Raw genomic sequence first — 17,176 nt, 5'->3', positions numbered from 1 at the left:
TTTAAACGCGAAGTTTATAATTAAGGCCCTTAAGATAGTGGAAAATACATTCCTTTTAATAAGAATGTTTTGAGATCGGAAGTTTTGAGAAAAAGCGCTAGAGTTGACCCCAATGAAATAATGTTAACACTTAACTAAAAGGGTGTATTTTGATAATTAAACCTAAATACTTTTTTTCAAAGATAAGGATAAAAGTATAAAGCTTTTTTACCTAGGAAATGCATACATCATAAACATTGCTAAGCACAGCAAAGGGGACAAAATACACACTCTTTTTGGTTACTAGCAGAGTAGCTAGCTTTGACAGAACGATTGTCAACCTACTTTAACAATTCTAAGCTGCCAATAATGATACCTATGTATGTTTGTATATTTCTGCTACAAGCGAGTGTGCTACATTTTTACTAACGCTTATAAATTACTAAAAGAAGCTGCTGTAACATTTCAGTCTACACCTCATAGGCATAAAGAGGAGCCCTAAAATTCTATCATCCCCGCTTTTCAGTGAGTTGTCAATTCTTAAGACTTTATTGCTTGTAAGTTGAGAAACGCTGTTAGTTGAAGATGCCTTCGGAGAAGGACTTGTAGTCGTAGCCGTCTTGCACTCCCGGATACGGCTTCAACTTGGTCAAAGCGAAGTCTGCCAGCTCTTTTTTAAGGTCTCTGCGCAGCTCCGCTTCAGTGATGTAGTCCTTGTCGCCGGCGAGGGTGCGGAAGGACTCGACCAGCTGCGCCATCGAACCTTCATCCTTCTGTTCCCGCGAGATGATGTCCGTGAAGGACTCGAAGGACACTCCGCCGTCCTTTTCGCCGTTGTCTTGCCAAAGCTGCTCAAATTTGGCGTCTCCCTCGCCAAGATCGTAGCCCACAGCCAGAATGGCAGAGCGGAAGTCGTTCTTGCCCAGCCGCCCAGACTTGTCGTGGTCAAAATGGTTAAAGGCTTCTTTATACTCCTTCATTTGCTCCTCAGAAATGCCCGACTTATCCCGCATTAGAATTTGATTCTGAATGGTCGTAATATTGCGGCGAACGGCGCTGGCGAGCTTATCGTACTTTTGCACAAGCTCCGAAGTGGAGTACATCGCGTAAGCATTCTGGAATATATTAGCATCCTGCAGTCGCTTGTCTAGTTCGTTGCAAACGTCCAGCTCCGGCTTGCATTCCGCCACTTCCTCGGCGTAAACATTGGCTGCGGAGAGCTGCTCCTCGAGAGATCCCGTGGGAAGTACGGAGATGCGGGAGCTTATGTCTTCCATGCGCTTTCCCAGCTGTGCCGCGCAGTGGTGTAGTGCACAGAGGCGCACGTGATTTGCTAGGCAAGAGAAGCAACCTTATTGGCGGGTTCCGCAAATTGCAAGCGAAGAGACTCGCAATCTTCCTGGCGGGATTTTTCTTGGGTCAGTTTTTCCCGGCGGGCAGCCACCGCGTCTTTAATCTGACATATGCATGTCCCGTTTACATTATACACAAACCGTGCACGTGACCATAACAACCTCTTGCCACATGGTCTGGATCGACTCACGTGTGTGCGGGGTGTACTGATTGCTAGTAATGCCGGCCTCTTCCATCTGCTTACTGACGGCCGCAATTTCATCAAAGTTAGACTTTTTGTCTACAGCAAAACCATCACAAGCCAGCACAAGAAAGCCATAAAGCTCTACTTGAGATGTCCCGCTGGATTTCCTCGAAGGCCGCTTCCTCCTGCGCGACGTCGTCCATGCTGGAAGTTGTGATATCCTCCATCAGTTCTTCGGAAGTCGCTTCAGTCCTACAGACTCATCATCGTTACAAACACCTCTAGCATTTTTATTTAAAGCTCACCAGGAACTAATAGAAGCGGCCAACTTTGCAAAGTTTAAGCGCAACTCGTCCAACCTCTGCTGCTTCAAAAGTTCTTCTTCCAGTTGTTTTTTTCGTCTGGAGCCAGCCTCTTTTTTTTTTAACAGCATTTTTTTGTCTTATTAATAAGAAAAAAAGAAAAAAAAGAAAAACCGTTAAGTTCGGACCAGTCTTCCTGAATCTTCCCATATGTTTCTTTTATGTCCTCGACTTTTTCGTAATCTTTTTTATAATTTATGACAATAATATTAAATAATAATAATAATAAAAGGCAAGCACCTGCCGCTTCCAGCTCGTTAACAATTTCTCCCAAGTTAGTAACACGGGCGGAATGAGCGTCGATATCAGAAAGAACGGCGTCGAGCTGCTTGATCAATTCCACAACGGAACCCACGTCGTGCCTTTATAGTTATAAAATATTTATTATAAATAATAATAATAAAAAGTAGCGATATTGTTAGTAATAGTAATAAATATAAATAAGATGTTTGTAATAATAATAACCCGACAGATGTGGATTGCACATGTTCAATTTTCCCGCTTGCCCATTTCGAATGAATAGAACTTTTCGTTTTAAACTTACGTGCAAGACGCTCAAGTTTTTCAAGTCTTTCATTATCGTTAATAATAATAATATTATTATTATTATTATAAAACTACCTGTCCTTCTCTTTATGAAGAAAAGTATTTCTATTTTTCTCAACAATAGATAAATCATTCCATGCTTTTTGTATATCAGAAACGAGCTTTCCCTCTTCAGGATGGTAAGCAGGACGATTGTTAATTCGTAACTTTTTTTTTTTAAAAAAAGAGTAATTATTAATATTTCCGTAATAAAACTTTACCAAAAAAAATACAACACCACTAGTATTACTTTTTTTCTACTTTTGATTATATAAGTATAAAAAACTTCTAAAAAAGTACTGACCATCGTCTGGAGATTGCTGTAGTGCGCTTCGAGGCCGATTTTCTCTTCGGCCTTCTCTGGCTTTTCATTGGTCTTAAAGTTATTAAACTCCTGAAAACTAACTTTGAACGCTCCCATCGTGGAAAACGGGTCAACTCCAGACAATAACTCGTGCTTTTCTAAAAATATTAACAATAGTAATTTTTCATTATTATTGTCGATAACAATTTTTGAAAATATTATTTAATATTTATTAATTATTGTATAACCATTATTATTATATTCTTTGTTCTATTTATATGTACTACAAGTTTCATAGTAACCTGCAATCCACTTCAGTAGAGAAGAACAGCGCGTTTCATACTCTTCAATCATATCCACGACTTGCTTTTGGAAGGATAAAACATTCTCGATTCGGCGTGAGGCCACCTCGGCTCGATTCGATCCTAGAAAACACAAACACGTGAATTCAACTGATACTTTTCATTTTATAACTTAAAAAAAATAATACATAAAATACCTTTTATTTTATATAATTTTTAAAAATTACTTCAAAATGTTAAATAAAACTTTATAGTTTTGAGTAAATTTTATAAAATTAAAACTAAATTTCTTTTATACTGCTTCAACTTTGTAATTTATAGTAAAATGAAGTTAATAAAATTAAAAAAGTTACCGGCAAAACAATGATAGTAGGCAGACACGTACGTCATGACGGATCGCTCGTCGGGTCGAGAGCTGTTCACCATGTCCTCCGCATCCAACATTTGCGGAATTCCTAAGTCCTCTTCAGCAACCTCAAATTTTGATAAAAAATCATTTTAATTATATTATAAAAAAGTAAAAATATTAAATATTTTAAAGAAAGCAAAGACGAGAGTAAAAATTTTAGCTAAAAATGAAAATTAAAAAAAATTACATTATTACATAATTTACTTTATTATTATAATTAAATATTAAAATTTAAGTAAAACACGAATAAAAATCAAATTCATATAGGAATTTTATATAAAAATGTTAAAAAAAATTTTAATAAACGAAAAAAACTTTTTTTAACAAAATAATGTATTTAAAAAAAAAAATAAGCAAATGTAACAAAACAAATATTTAAAAAGATTTAATTAAAAATTTTATACCAAATTAATTTCTAAAATTTATTATAAATATTATTTTAATACTTGAAATAGTCATAAACTTAAGTATTGAATTTAACAAAAAAAAGTAAAGTATTAAAATTTAAATTATTTCTTTATAAAATTATAAAATTCAAAGGAAGTAGAATAATCATAATAGTTTTTTAAACAAATCTTTTATTATAAAATATATACAACTTTTAATTTTTTCAAAATTATAATTACTTAAAAAAAATTATTTAAAAAATATAATACTAAAATGTAATTATTTTTGTAAAGTAAATTTAAATATAAAGTAAATAAAAAAAGTGAGGGAAATTTTTTTGTAAATTTAATTTGCTGTAAAAGTTTTTATTTTAAGATAAGATTAAAACAAATTACTTCTATCGTAATATTAAGTTTTTTTTAAAAAAATATAATTGTCAAATTTATAAGTATGAAAAACTTTTACTTAATACAAAATTTAAAATTATAACCAAAATCTACACAAATCTTAAATCATTAGAAAAGTTAAGTTTTCTAAAAATTATTTGCTAGCAAAAAAAAGAATTTAAAATATATTTTACTTTAAAATATGTAAATTATAAAAAGAAATAAATTTAAAATTAATAAAAAAAATTTAAAAAATAATTTAAATTCATAAAAATTATATAAAAACTTTAAAAGCTAAGTTAAGACGATCTTTGGAATTCGAAGGAAGATTATTATAATCAAGAAGATCGGGCCGGTGACGATGGATTAATGCACAAAACGCGCGGCCTAAAATTTACAAAATTAATATTTAAAAAAAAATTAAATTATTCCTAGAAAACAATTAATTATTAGAGATAAAAAAATAGAAAAATAATTCCTAATTTATGATAATTATAATAAATTAATATACAATTCAACTCTCGAGATTAAAATTCTTCAAAAGAATAAAAATTTAATACTTTTAAAACAACCGAACCAGTCGAAAAGTTTTTTAATTTTTTTAACAAAATTAAAATTTTAAGGAAAGAGTTTGATTATTTTAAAATTACATACAAAAATGAATAACAGTAAATCATTTAATTACTATTAAAATTATATATATTGTTATAAATTAATCCAATAAAAGTTTTCATATAGTTTTTTCCTAACCATCTTGCCAGCTGGTATGGAAATTTTGTACGTTGCAACCGGAATAACCGGCTGTCTTTTTCTGGCACCACAAAAGTAGTCCGTCCCGTGCGGACATTTCTAATTTTCCATAAAATTAAAATTAAATTAATTATAATTATAATAAGTATGCCTTCGACAGAGATATCGTTGATCTGGAAGTTTAAAATTAAAACCCAAACCATCCCAAGTATCATCTTTAAATTGCAGTCATAAATTTCTTCAGAAGAAATGCCAGCAAGTTTGACTCCCTTTGCTATTTATAAAAAATTATATTTTTATTATTACTATTATTATTACAGTTTAGATTTTTTTTTTTAGACCTGCAATATGATCTAACGCCTTATTAATGTTCTGGATCTTATGAAGTTTCATCTTGCCCTTCTCTGGAGGTGGCAGCTTGTCGCCTGAGATTCTTTCCACAAGTTTCATTAATCTAAATTTTTTTTAAAAAAAATTTGTTATTAACTTAACTTTTTTTTTAAAAAGCTAACTTAGTGCCATCGTTAAACGCTGTAGCAATATCGGTAATTTCGTCGGGCTTATTAAAGTGGGTATTAACCCAAGCAGTAAAAGATTTAATTTGTTGCTTCTGCCAAAGCGCATCCTGCGTTCTACCGTCGTTAGGCTATATTTTGTTAGACATCACTTAAAGCACTTCATAAATTTTATTCAATTATCGTATACCTCAGTGCCTTTTATGATTTCAGTCATAGTTAAAATTTAAAGCTTTTGAAACAGTCTAAACAAAAAATGGTAATTTACTAACAAATAAACTGTTAGTATTAAAAAGAGAAAATTTTTAAATGCTCACAAAAACTAACGTAGAGCAACGTACGATAGGACACAAATTAAGCGCTCTTTTCAAAAGCAAAAAAGAAATAAAGTTTTTTGTTAATATCTAAAATATTTAAGTTTAAACTGAGATAAAGAAGAAATACAAGTGATGATTGCAACCTGCACGCGAAAAGGAAACCAAATTCACTGAAAGGAAGACAGTCGGAAAGTGACCCACACTATATATAACGCTGATCTATCCCGTTTAGCCGTGGCTAATTTTAAAAACTTTTAAATATTCACAGCCGACCTATTGGATATATTTTACTCGTCTACCAAATTATTGGCTATTGCGACTAAAATTCTTAATATAGCTGACATTTATCAGAGGCTAAAAAGTTAGCAAGTAATTAACTATAATTTATACTTTCATTTGATAAAGTGATTTTTGTGATAAAAATAATACTTTGCTTTCAACTAAAGAAGAAACTGATGGAGAATTACTGCATTTTTAATAATAATAATCAAGGATTAATTTGACTTATAATATAAAATCTGGTTTTTTACATTAAAATAATTAGAAGAAGCTATATGCATTTACTTTTATAAAAGATTCAATAAAAAATTGACCATAATTAACTACAATTAGTCGCATAAACATGCTTTCGGCAATAATAGCGTTTGAAGAATGAAATTACTTGATAGCACAAGGAGTTTTAAAAGTTACGGCCCACTCTTAGTAATACTCTGAATTTGCAGGGTGAACATACCTTTTAATAAACATTACATATTGTTTAAAGCAATTTTTGGTTTATGTTTTCTTTTTTTTTCCTTTTAAGTATGAAATGTTTAAAGAGAGATACAGTAATTTGTCAATATATTTATAGCAAAATTAAGGGGTAAATTGTTAGCTAAAGGGTGATGCCTTTCCGAGTCGAGGCTTAATGAGAAATCTAACATTAGATAATTAATAACTGTTACGATATTTTATCAGCAGATGCCGCTGCACTCTGTTCATAGAGCTGCCCAATATGGGACGAAGGTAAATTCTCGTAAAAAGTATTACACTTTTTAGCATAAAACTATAAAGAATGTTAAAAGCTGCGCCCCTTTCGGGTATGTTTATTTTCAAAATGATCTGAAGTACAAGCTTTCAAAAGCTTTTTAGCTTCATTAGAGAGCGCACTGTAAATGATAAGAAACACAAACTGGGAAACTAGTTGTCTGCGACTTAAACCTTTTAGAAAGGTTTTCTGTTTCATCATTACAAATTTCGATAGAATTACCTATTTGGTCTATATAATATTAATTGACCACTGGTAAAAGGTTTATGCGTGGTGGCAGTCAAAGATAAGCCAATATTTAGTAGCTCTGCATCACCAGCGCACTTATCACCGAGACGTTTATTTTCAAATACAAACTTAGTTTAGTGTTTCCAGTATAATCATATTTATAGGCGCACAGACATAAAAGACAGTTTCTAGTGAATACCCCCTTCAAACTGTGGATAGAAACTATAACCAACTATCTGTATCCGACGACAACTAAAACAAATTATGCTGCGAAAGACTAGAGAAAAAGCTACTTAGAGAACAAAAAAATCATTATGCACTTATGTACATATAAACAAGCTTTAAAATTAAGTAAACTTTTAACGACTTCTACTGCTCGATTTTTATTAATGATATAAACAACTTTTTGGTCAAGTAACTCATGATCCATATAACTGCATTACAAAATAACATCTATGTGCAGCTTAAAAGTTTATAGTATGAAATTATTGTCGAAAGATTAAAAGCATAACTATAATTGTAACATCACTTTACACACGCTTAGCTCCCAAAAAAGCAAAGTAGGGAAAAGTAAGCTTTACTCCAATTGACGTGGATATTAATGGTGTTCAGCTATTGCAATTTAGAAAATTAGTTAAGTCCCTATGGTAGCACGAATAGCGGCTATTATTGCTAGTCCAGAAAAAGTAAATGACATACGTATTTACTTTAATAAACTTTTTAATCTATTTCTTCTGCTAGGATGTGATAAGTAGTTTGCTTATCGTTTAACAGAAACTTTTCAGGCAAGAAGTCATGGAATACTATTCAATAAAGGAATCGCTCTTAAATTAAAAACAAAAAAAATGGCAACACCGAAGCAACTATTCGTGGACGCTATGTAACTGTAAAATACAAAATTACGTGGCGCGTAGCGAGTGGATGCATGAAAGTAACGAATGAAAAGGGTAAGTTTTGAATGATGTTAAAAAAATACATCGGTAACATTTAGTGGTTATGGGGTGCCATTAAGAAAACGGACTGCCAAATTTCATATTTAATCTTGAAATAAAGCAAAGAGATAAATGAGATAAGACCAAATACTGTGAACCTTTGAGAAGTATAGATAATTTTATAAATTAACATTTTTCCTCTCCGTCAATTTTACGTTGTTTTTAAGAGTTACACACCAACTTGCCAACACGTGTTTTTCAATAAATAAATAAATCTAATATTTTTAAGCTTTAAGATGGGCTCTATCCAATCATCACCTAGACTAAAAACTATCATAAAAAATGAGTTTGAAGTTAAATTGTGCTCAAATTTTATCATTTCCTTTCTAAATCTCTACAAAGCAAATATACACGCCAGTGAAGTTAAATGAAATTTAATAAATTACATTCTCACATTAAAACTCTGCCTTAACACTTTAATGTATTTGCGTGATCTACAAGTTAAGTCGCTTTTTCCATTTTCCTATGTTAAGTTGCAAACTCGTTGACTGAATAGTGAGATGTTATTCTTCATCCCTTATTTTTTTTCTCTAAGCTAAGTTTTAATAGCGTCATATCTCTATCGACCACTTATTATATATACGGTTAAGCAAAGTGAATTTAACAAGAAGCAACTCTTAATTTTGTATAATTTACACAGGCGACGGATAGCTCGTGCGAAATACGCTAATTGACTACATTTCGGATTTAAACAGTTAAAATAATTTTATATTAATAAATTAAGTGATAGTTAGTTATAAAATATACTTAATTTTATTAATTTACTTTACTAATAAAATTCGGCATGGTGAATGACTATATTCTGATGGGGTGGCGAAAGTTATATTAAGATAGAGAAGAGATGAAACGAGAACAATTATTATATTCTACAAAAGGAAAATTTGGTAACAAAAAAGTGGGGAAGAGCTCCTCTTCGATGCCCTGCACCTTATCTACCTTTAGGAATTGATAAGGATGAAAGTTACTAAGTGACAAGATTACTTACATTTTCTTGCAGAGGTGGCGAGAGAAGAATAAGTACGGTGCATAACCAACAAATAAAAACCAACTGCTTGAGCTATACAAGTGCTTTTCAACACTGCGTAATGTATATCATCTATAAAATAACTGAGTTTTTCTTATATAGATTATACTGATTATTATATATTTTATAATTAATTTTAAAATTGATGATATATGGCATACTAAAACATGCAAACGTGCTTCAATGTTCTCTTGATTTTAATAGACTAGTCTATTATACTAATTTTTCAGAAATTGTGACCATCAGAATACGAAGTTTGACCTTGTTAAGCTACTTGATTGCTAATAATAATTGGGTAACCCATTTACTAGTAATAAGGGTTGTGCTATAAATAAGTTATTGTATAGAGGCAATTGTTTAGTTGTATCCGAAAAGAACACCTTCTTTTAGTAGTTATGTTGTTCCATAAACCTTCCTTTAACCATAACTTTTTTTATAAGTCAATTGAAATTAATAGCATTTTCAGTTTGTATAAGTGTGAGGGTGGATAAATTGAAAGCACGAATATTTGATCAGTGGTAAATGCCATGCACACCACATCTGTCTTGCTATTTTTAGGTGATGCGCGCTGTGCTCCTCAAGCAGCTCAAATTTATCAAATTGTTGATTATACATAGTTTTTTTGTATTTCGATAAACCTATACCATACATTTTTGTTTGTACTTAGTATATATATATCGAAACGTAAAGCCTTTAAAAATTATAATATAAGATACATGTGATTTGCTATTATACCTGCCAGACTAATATAAATTTATATTATTTTTAACTCCAGTTAACTATCACGTGAAATATTCCCCCAGAAAAGTTTTTATTGGTGATATAAGATATTTTATTTATAAGAGAAATAAAGAAATAGTAACTTAAAAGAGTTTGCAATCAAGAGTTATTTAGCGATCTATTTTTGAGCTTCTCTCCCCAGTTTTGGCACAATTAACTCTTTGCACATACTGCAGAGGATAAGTAGTAAGAGAAGAACGGTGCACATTAACTTACAAAACTGATCAGCATTGAAAGCAAAGAATAAGGATAATCACATACGGAAAAATTAATTTTAAGAGATTGCAGAGAAAGACTGCATCCATACTACTCTTTTCTAAGAATGTGTATAAAAATTGAAAAATTTACTCAATCTAAGACAAATTAATAGTATTTTCGCAAGTGTGAATAACAATTCAAACCTTTAAACAGCTAGAAATATAAAAATAATAAGCAAATCATTCAACTCCCATCATTCAAATTCTATAAATCGATGAAATTTATTACTATTAATTTGGTACAACCGTCTTCGCACCATAGAGTGGTATTTCTTTTTACACGTTTCTTCTTGAGAGACAGATTTTTATTTATACCAACATAGCTACTTAGTATAGTTTAAACAGCCACGAACGGAAACTATTTCACTTGCTGTATTGCATAAAAGTTTCTATCGTTTGCAATTTCTATACACTTAAAAATTAAGTTGTCTTAGCGTCACAACTAACCTCATTTTAATTATTTACTTTTTAGGCAGAGTCAAAATGGCATAGTATCCTCCAATGATAAACGTAATTTGGTATAATTACCAATTAAAAATGTTAATATGTAAGCCTGAAGCCCTTTCGCTATGGGTGGTTTTATTTCGAGCTATCGTAGTTATCAGGTCAACCTCTAGTATATTGATCAATTTTTTTATAATATTTTTAAAATAGAATGGACGCAGAAGGAAATAAGGTTGTCGTTTGTGATAATGGCACTGGGTTTGTTAAATGCGGTTTTTCCGGTACTAATTTCCCGGAATATATATTTCCGTCCATGGTCGGGCGTCCTATTCTTAGATCAAAAGACAGAGTTGGTGGCTTTGAAATAAAGGTAAATTTTTAGTAAATAATTACTTAACATTCATTATTTATTAAAATAAAGTGTTCGATTTATAAATTATTTATACTCTATACAGGACTTAATGGTTGGAGAGGAAGCTGCTGCAGCACGGCAAATGCTTGAAATTAATTACCCCATGAAAAACGGGATCGTAAGAAAGTTAATAATTTAAAATTCATTTGTAATATAACGCCTTATAAAAGTGCTAATAGTTTAAATATACTACATTCACACTTTCTTTTCTTGTGAAATCAGCTGGGAGGACATGGAGCATGTGTGGGACTACACTTTTGAAAAACTCCAAATTGACCCAAAACATTCGAGGATCCTTCTCACCGAGCCGCCCATGAATCCACTTGCAAATCGCTCAAAAATGGTCGCCAAGATGTTTGAGAAGTATGGCTTTGCCCACGTTACCGTCGCCATTCAGGCCGTCCTTACTTTGTGTGCTCAAGGCCTGCTGACTGGTGGATTTTCTTATTATTATAGGGACGTGTTTGGTCTTATTGCTGATAATTTGAGGGGTTTGTGTTGATTCTGGCGATGGAGTTACGCACATTGTCCCCGTCTATGAGGGATACGCTCTACCCCAGGCCGCTCGGCTGGACGTGGCGGGGCGAAATATTACTTCTTATTTGATCAAGCTCTTGCTTCTTCGTGGTTACGCCTTTAACAAAACGGCCGATTACGAAACGGTCCGTCAGATTAAAGAAAAACTCTGCTACGTCGGCTACGACCTTGAACAGGAAATAAAACTTGCCAGGGAAACGACGGCGGTCTCGGAGAAGTACACGCTTCCTGATGGGCGGGTCATTACCCTCGGCGAGGAGAGATTCAGTGCCCCCGAAGCACTTTTCCAGCCTCGTTTGGTTGACGTGGAAAGCTTGGGCGTGGCAGAGCTGTTGGTTAAGACGATACAGAGCACAGACTTGGATGTCCGCCCGGAGCTTTACAAGCATATTGTCCTTTCTGGTGAACATATTAGGCGTGTTGCGCACCCCTCTTCCTGATAAGTTTATATAAAAGGCGGGAGCACTATGTATCCTGGTTTGCCGTCCCGCTTGGAAAGAGAAATTAAACAATTATATTTAGAACGCGTCCTTAAAAATGACACCAGCGGCCTCTCCAAGTTCAAGTTACGCATAGAGGACCCGCCAAGGCGAAAACATATGGTCTTTCTCGGCGGCGCTGTTTTGGCTGAACTTACAAAAGATAATCCGAAGATGTGGATCTCTAAAAAGGAGTATAACGAAATGGGAGAAAAGGCGGTTCAAAAGTTATTTGTAAAGTGACATTCTCTGCAATACGTATAGTAAAAAAAAGGCCCCTTTTTGTTATTATTATTACTTTTAGGGTTGTTCATATGTAACACGTAACCTTATCGCACTTTGTATTTTATTAAAATCATTTGCGGTGCTTCTTATTTAGCGCTGCACAGTATAAGCTAAAGCCCTTGGCTAAAAAAGTATGAGGAGTTTTTAGTGAGCCTTTTAACTAGCCTGCTGTTAAAAAAAAAAAATTATGTAATATCAAATTCATCTGTATAATTAAGCCCACACACCAAAAGGATTTGGCCGTAGTACGTTTGTATTTAAAGAAATAATGAATTCTCATAAGCATGGAAAAAGTGTATTCGGACCTTTATATGCACTGGTTGTTAATTTCAGCTTCAGGTTCGGGTCAACAAATATAGTTTATAATGAGGACTGTACTTTTAGTAATAAATAATATGACTAAGTAAATACCTTTACTCGAAGTGAGCGTTAGTTAAAGTATGTAAGTTAACTTTCTAAATAAGTGCCACATATTTTACCTAACTAGTTGAAGAAAAATATCGACTTGCGTAAAACTCGCTCTTTAAAGATTATAATTAGAGACGTAAAGGGTATACCACCTTTTTTTTTTTCCTTATTACAACACAGTTGAGCCTATGTTTCTCCTGTAAAACTTTTACAAGCCGTTAACCCAATAATTTTCGTGCAGCTGTACATAAATGATTTCTTTTCATATGTAAATTTATCAGTTTAAAAGCTTTCATAGCTGGCCGGTTGTTTACTTTTTTTTTAAAAGAAAATTATTTTACTTTTGTAAGATTTTATTGTTGTCCAGCAAAATTTAAAAATGTTGCCTGTGGTTGCTGTTCCCTTTCAGTTATTGTTCTAACGGCTTCGCATTTTTACTAGTAGTCTGGCTGTTTGCTTTAAATAAGTTTTCCAAGTTACTAATAATACACTAATTTTCTTTTCGTTGTCTAATTTTTTCTAATTTAAGTTTTGTTTTTTCAAAATCTGTTTTTTTTCCAATTTTAAACAATATATTAGTTTTTCTATATTATTCTTAGCTTTGTCGTTGCAATTTTTAATATTGCAACCTTGTAGGAATTTCGGCCATTAATTTCGTTTAGAGAGAAAAAAGGTATGACAATTTTATCTTCTCATTACTACGATAAGTTAAGCAGCATTTAACCAACAATTTTTTACGGATAGAAACGCCTCATTAAAGCAAAGGTGCGTTACGTACCTTAAGATTAATGGCTCAAATGGTTTAACTGTACTTGATATTATTCAGGAAGATTAAACTTTGTCTCAATAAGTGCACAAGAAAAGAGCAGAAGAACGCCTAAGTTGACTAAGTACAAAACTTGATTATCTTAATAAATTTTACCTTAGCTTAAACTAGGTAGAACTTTGCACTAAAGAAGCGTAACGATACCCTGATTATTACTGTAAGGGTAAGAATATAAGGATTGGATAATGTTCATGGTTCCTAAAAGGAGTACATTGGTGATAGACACTAAAAACTTCATACTTAGATATAATGAATGAAAAATCTATATGCTAGGTTTGCACTAAACGTACACCGTAACCCTATGAGAATTAACTACAATCCTGCGCTTTTTTCTTGAGTGAAATAAAAAACTTTTATCTTCACGATGGCTGCCATCAATAAGATACTGGTTAAAGAGGCTGCGCTAGAAGAGCACGTATTTATATTTATAAACCGAGCATTTTTAGGGGAATGTCTCGTAAGCTAGGGCAGTGTGTAAAACTACAGGACCTTATGCACGAGAAAGTTTTTACTTTCGGTGAAAGTCTTTTGAACGACTGTAAGACTCATTGATAAGTTAAGGGTGTGAACGTGTGAAAAGTATCTAAAACTAGAAAAAAGCTTCTTATTACATAAATATTTAGTTAATCTAGCAAGTCAAAAAGTGCGTTGCCCCCAAGTTCATTCGAATAACGAAGGGCCACCTGTTGGATTGTTGGATAAAGTGAAGCCTTGTTAAAACTATTATTTTACTATTTCTAGATATATCTATAATATATATATAATGTTACTTTGGTTTATTTTGTTACCAAAACAAAAAATATATTATTTTATTTAAAACAGTTTATACATTATATAAAATGTAAGAGGTCCGTAATCTTTTTCAAAGTTTTTGTTCAGTTATCCTAACCATTTCATAGCAGCTATTAAAACAATTTTAAAATTGTTTCTTAGTTTATGTATCTTATCATTTGCATTCACATATTTATCCTAACCAACTTTATGAACACCATTTTTAATTTTATAATAATAAAAATTGTGTACAAATAATTTTATTTTTATTTTTCTACATAACTCAGTTACTCTAAAATTTACTTACTTTTTTAAAAAATAATTTGGAAAATTTCTTTTAATAAAAACGCCAAAAAAAAACTTTGATAAATTGAGCTCAACAATTTTTTATCCAAGTTGTTATATATTTAAAAATATCGGCTCAATTTTGCAAATATTAATTTGCTATTTAAGATTGTCATTTAGCTTTTAAATATACCTTTAAATCCTTTATTAATAAGCACTAAGGTTAACAAAAATAAACTATTCTAATTTATTTTAACATTATTTATAAATTAAATTTACTATAAATTATTCATCTAATAATGTTAAGCTTTTTTACTTTGTACTATGTTTATTGAAATAACAAAATACACGTATATGAAAATAACTTATATGAATCGCAGCACTATAAATGAGAGGAAACACAAACCACTGCATTTAGCTTTTTTAAGAAAATAACCTTGAAAACTCTTAAGTGTTTTTTTTTTATTCCAAATCATGACTAAAATTCTGACGGCGCCTTATTCAAAGAGCTCACTTATAATAAAAAGTTAATTTTAATAATGGTCTTTTTGTGTTCTCTTGTTTCTTAATAAAATAAATTTATACTTATTTCAAGGGCCAAACTTAAATATAATTGCAAAAGTTGACATCGTTGCGTTCAATGTCATAGAAAACGAGTTCTATTAATTACCATTTAAAATCTTTTGGAGGAAAAATCGACTTTGGGTTCAGCGCAGAGGATATATAAGGAAGGAGATGGGTTATACGCAACTAAATAGTGTGTGGGTAATCTTTATAATATCAGTTGCGAAAAAATTAGAAACATGCTCAACTCAGTAAGGAACAAAAAGGTTGTGGAACCAGGGGTTTATCCAACCTAATGCGCAAACATCAAACTATTAAGGCTATTGCCTTTATAAACGAGCTTTTTAATTCGAGGGTTAACTAACACGTCGCCTGAAAAGTTTTGGGGGGCTCACTACATATGCCCCCTTCTATAAAGCACCTATACCATTCTCAGTTAGTACCAACCTTCTAATGATACGGGTCAAATTTTAATGGTCTCTCGTCCTTTAAATAAAACTTTTTATAATTTTTGTGACTTTATCTTTGTTATTCAAAAAACTAAAAAAAAGAATTTCGAGTGTTGATTAAGCATTGTTTTTGAAGGGGAAAAATACCGTACAAGCTCAGCAATGCATTGAAAAGTGTTATATGGAAAATCTGCTCCTTAGCAAAAAATTCTTTATCGGTGATTTGCTGAGTTTAAACGGGGCCGTACGGAAACAAATGATGCTGAACTCTCTGACTGCCCAGATGAGGTAATTACTCTAGAAAATATTTAGAAAGATACAAAAATTTTTCGTTGACTATTGTAAAGTGAAGTTGCTTGAGTTAGCTGACATCTCAAATATAACAACGGGGCGTTTAAGTTTTATTTTTAATGAACAACTGGGCCTGAGAAAACTGTTCAAAATGGGTACCGCTTTGGGTCACAGTGAACCAAAAAAACGTCTAGATGATTCGGAACGCTCTTCGCAGTGGTTTAAACGAAATAAAAAGGGTTTTTTTGTGCGATACGTAGCAATGGTTAAACCTGGATCCTTTATTACACTTCAAAGTCCAATCGGCAGTTAGTTGTGTGGAAAGCAAGGGGTGAAAACCGCTCAAAGCGACCAAAGACGCAACAGGCTGCCAAAAAGGTTATTGCCTCTGTATTGGGGAATGCACTTGGTTTAATAACCATCGACTACCTTGAAAAAGGAGTAACCATAAATAGAAAATATTATATAACACTTCTGGTTCGTTTAAAGAGAAAAACCACATAAACCCACCCAAATGGCGAAGATCAGTTGTCCCATTAAGACAAATCGCCTCTCAAAGTCGATGGTTACGACTGCAAAGTTGCATACACTGAAGTTCGGTTTAGATTCTGCACCCACTGTACCCTCCAGATCTGTTTCCCCAGCGACTGCAAAAAAAATAGTTTTGTGTAATTAGTTAGCTCCGGGACCTTGTCAAGCGACCTGTTATATCCTACTTTCAACATCGTTGGAAGTTAAAAGAAGTTGTTCTAGTAACTAAATTAAAAAACTAGAAAACTTATTCGAGACTACCGACCAATAAGTTTATTATTCCTGCAGAGGTTGAATTGCAGAGGCTGTGATACTCGCTACCTTAAATAACTTGGCGAAAGAAAAAAACACTACAGAGTGTCAACTTGATTCCCGTGAAAAGCACTCTACATCTCAACAGTTTCCTAAAACTTTCAGAATGTATTATTATAGCTTTCAACTATTGAAAATATACCCAGTAGTATTTTAAGACGTTGAAAGAAGCCTTCGTCAAAGTTGGGCGTAGAAGTCTCGTCTACAAGATTGTCAATAAGATGACCAAATTTCACTTTCCTTTGTTCTTAATCCTGATGACATAAAATTATTTATTAATGGAAAATTCACAGTTAATATAGGAACAGTTAATTCAAATCTGAGAAATTTTATTGCTAGAGTCTCTCAAGGATTACTTTTATCGTCTCTTCTATTCGCGATTTACATTGCAAAACGCCCAACTCAAGTACCCATCGCGAGGGAGACCCAGTTATATTCTGC

At 32.4% G+C, this 17,176-nt stretch overlaps 2 protein-coding genes across 3 annotated transcripts; one reads left to right on the top strand and one right to left on the bottom strand.

Moving 5' to 3' along the window:
• Positions 1-526: 526 nt before the first annotated feature.
• On the bottom strand, positions 527-6,053 carry LOC135145117 (alpha-actinin-like). 2 transcript variants are annotated; one of them, XM_064077228.1, is made up of 19 exons: positions 5,977-6,053; positions 5,707-5,761; positions 5,514-5,647; positions 5,343-5,455; positions 5,153-5,275; positions 5,002-5,100; positions 4,538-4,638; positions 3,423-3,543; positions 3,070-3,192; positions 2,768-2,925; positions 2,500-2,630; positions 2,344-2,448; positions 2,119-2,240; positions 1,993-2,061; positions 1,822-1,930; positions 1,662-1,768; positions 1,494-1,612; positions 1,331-1,435; positions 527-1,268 (listed from the first exon to the last, which is right to left on the bottom strand). In XM_064077228.1, exons 2-19 carry the CDS (start codon positions 5,731-5,733, stop codon positions 555-557), a joined length of 2,580 nt encoding a protein of 859 aa, XP_063933298.1. In that variant the 5' UTR covers positions 5,734-5,761; positions 5,977-6,053; the 3' UTR covers positions 527-554. The 2 variants fall into 2 exon arrangements, with proteins under 2 accessions (XP_063933298.1, XP_063933297.1); XM_064077227.1 differs by lacking the exon at positions 5,977-6,053 and having other exon boundaries at positions 5,707-5,783.
• Positions 6,054-10,721: 4,668 nt separating this feature from the next.
• On the top strand, positions 10,722-12,283 carry LOC135145116 (actin-related protein 2-like). Its single transcript, XM_064077226.1, has 6 exons — positions 10,722-10,746; positions 10,796-10,955; positions 11,041-11,123; positions 11,220-11,431; positions 11,487-11,936; positions 11,991-12,283. Exons 2-6 carry the CDS (start codon positions 10,797-10,799, stop codon positions 12,254-12,256), a joined length of 1,170 nt encoding a protein of 389 aa, XP_063933296.1. The 5' UTR covers positions 10,722-10,746; position 10,796; the 3' UTR covers positions 12,257-12,283.
• The last annotated feature ends 4,893 nt before the right edge of the window (positions 12,284-17,176 follow it).

Source organism: Zophobas morio, unplaced genomic scaffold (genome assembly GCF_036711695.1).
Source record: "Zophobas morio isolate AGI-343-1 ecotype UQ-CSIRO unplaced genomic scaffold, CSIRO_AGI_Zmor_V1 ptg000126l, whole genome shotgun sequence".
NCBI classification, from domain to species: Eukaryota; Metazoa; Arthropoda; class Insecta; order Coleoptera; family Tenebrionidae; genus Zophobas; species Zophobas morio.
The sequence above is the reverse complement of the archived record's forward strand: the minus strand, read 5'-3'. Positions and strand labels throughout refer to the sequence as shown.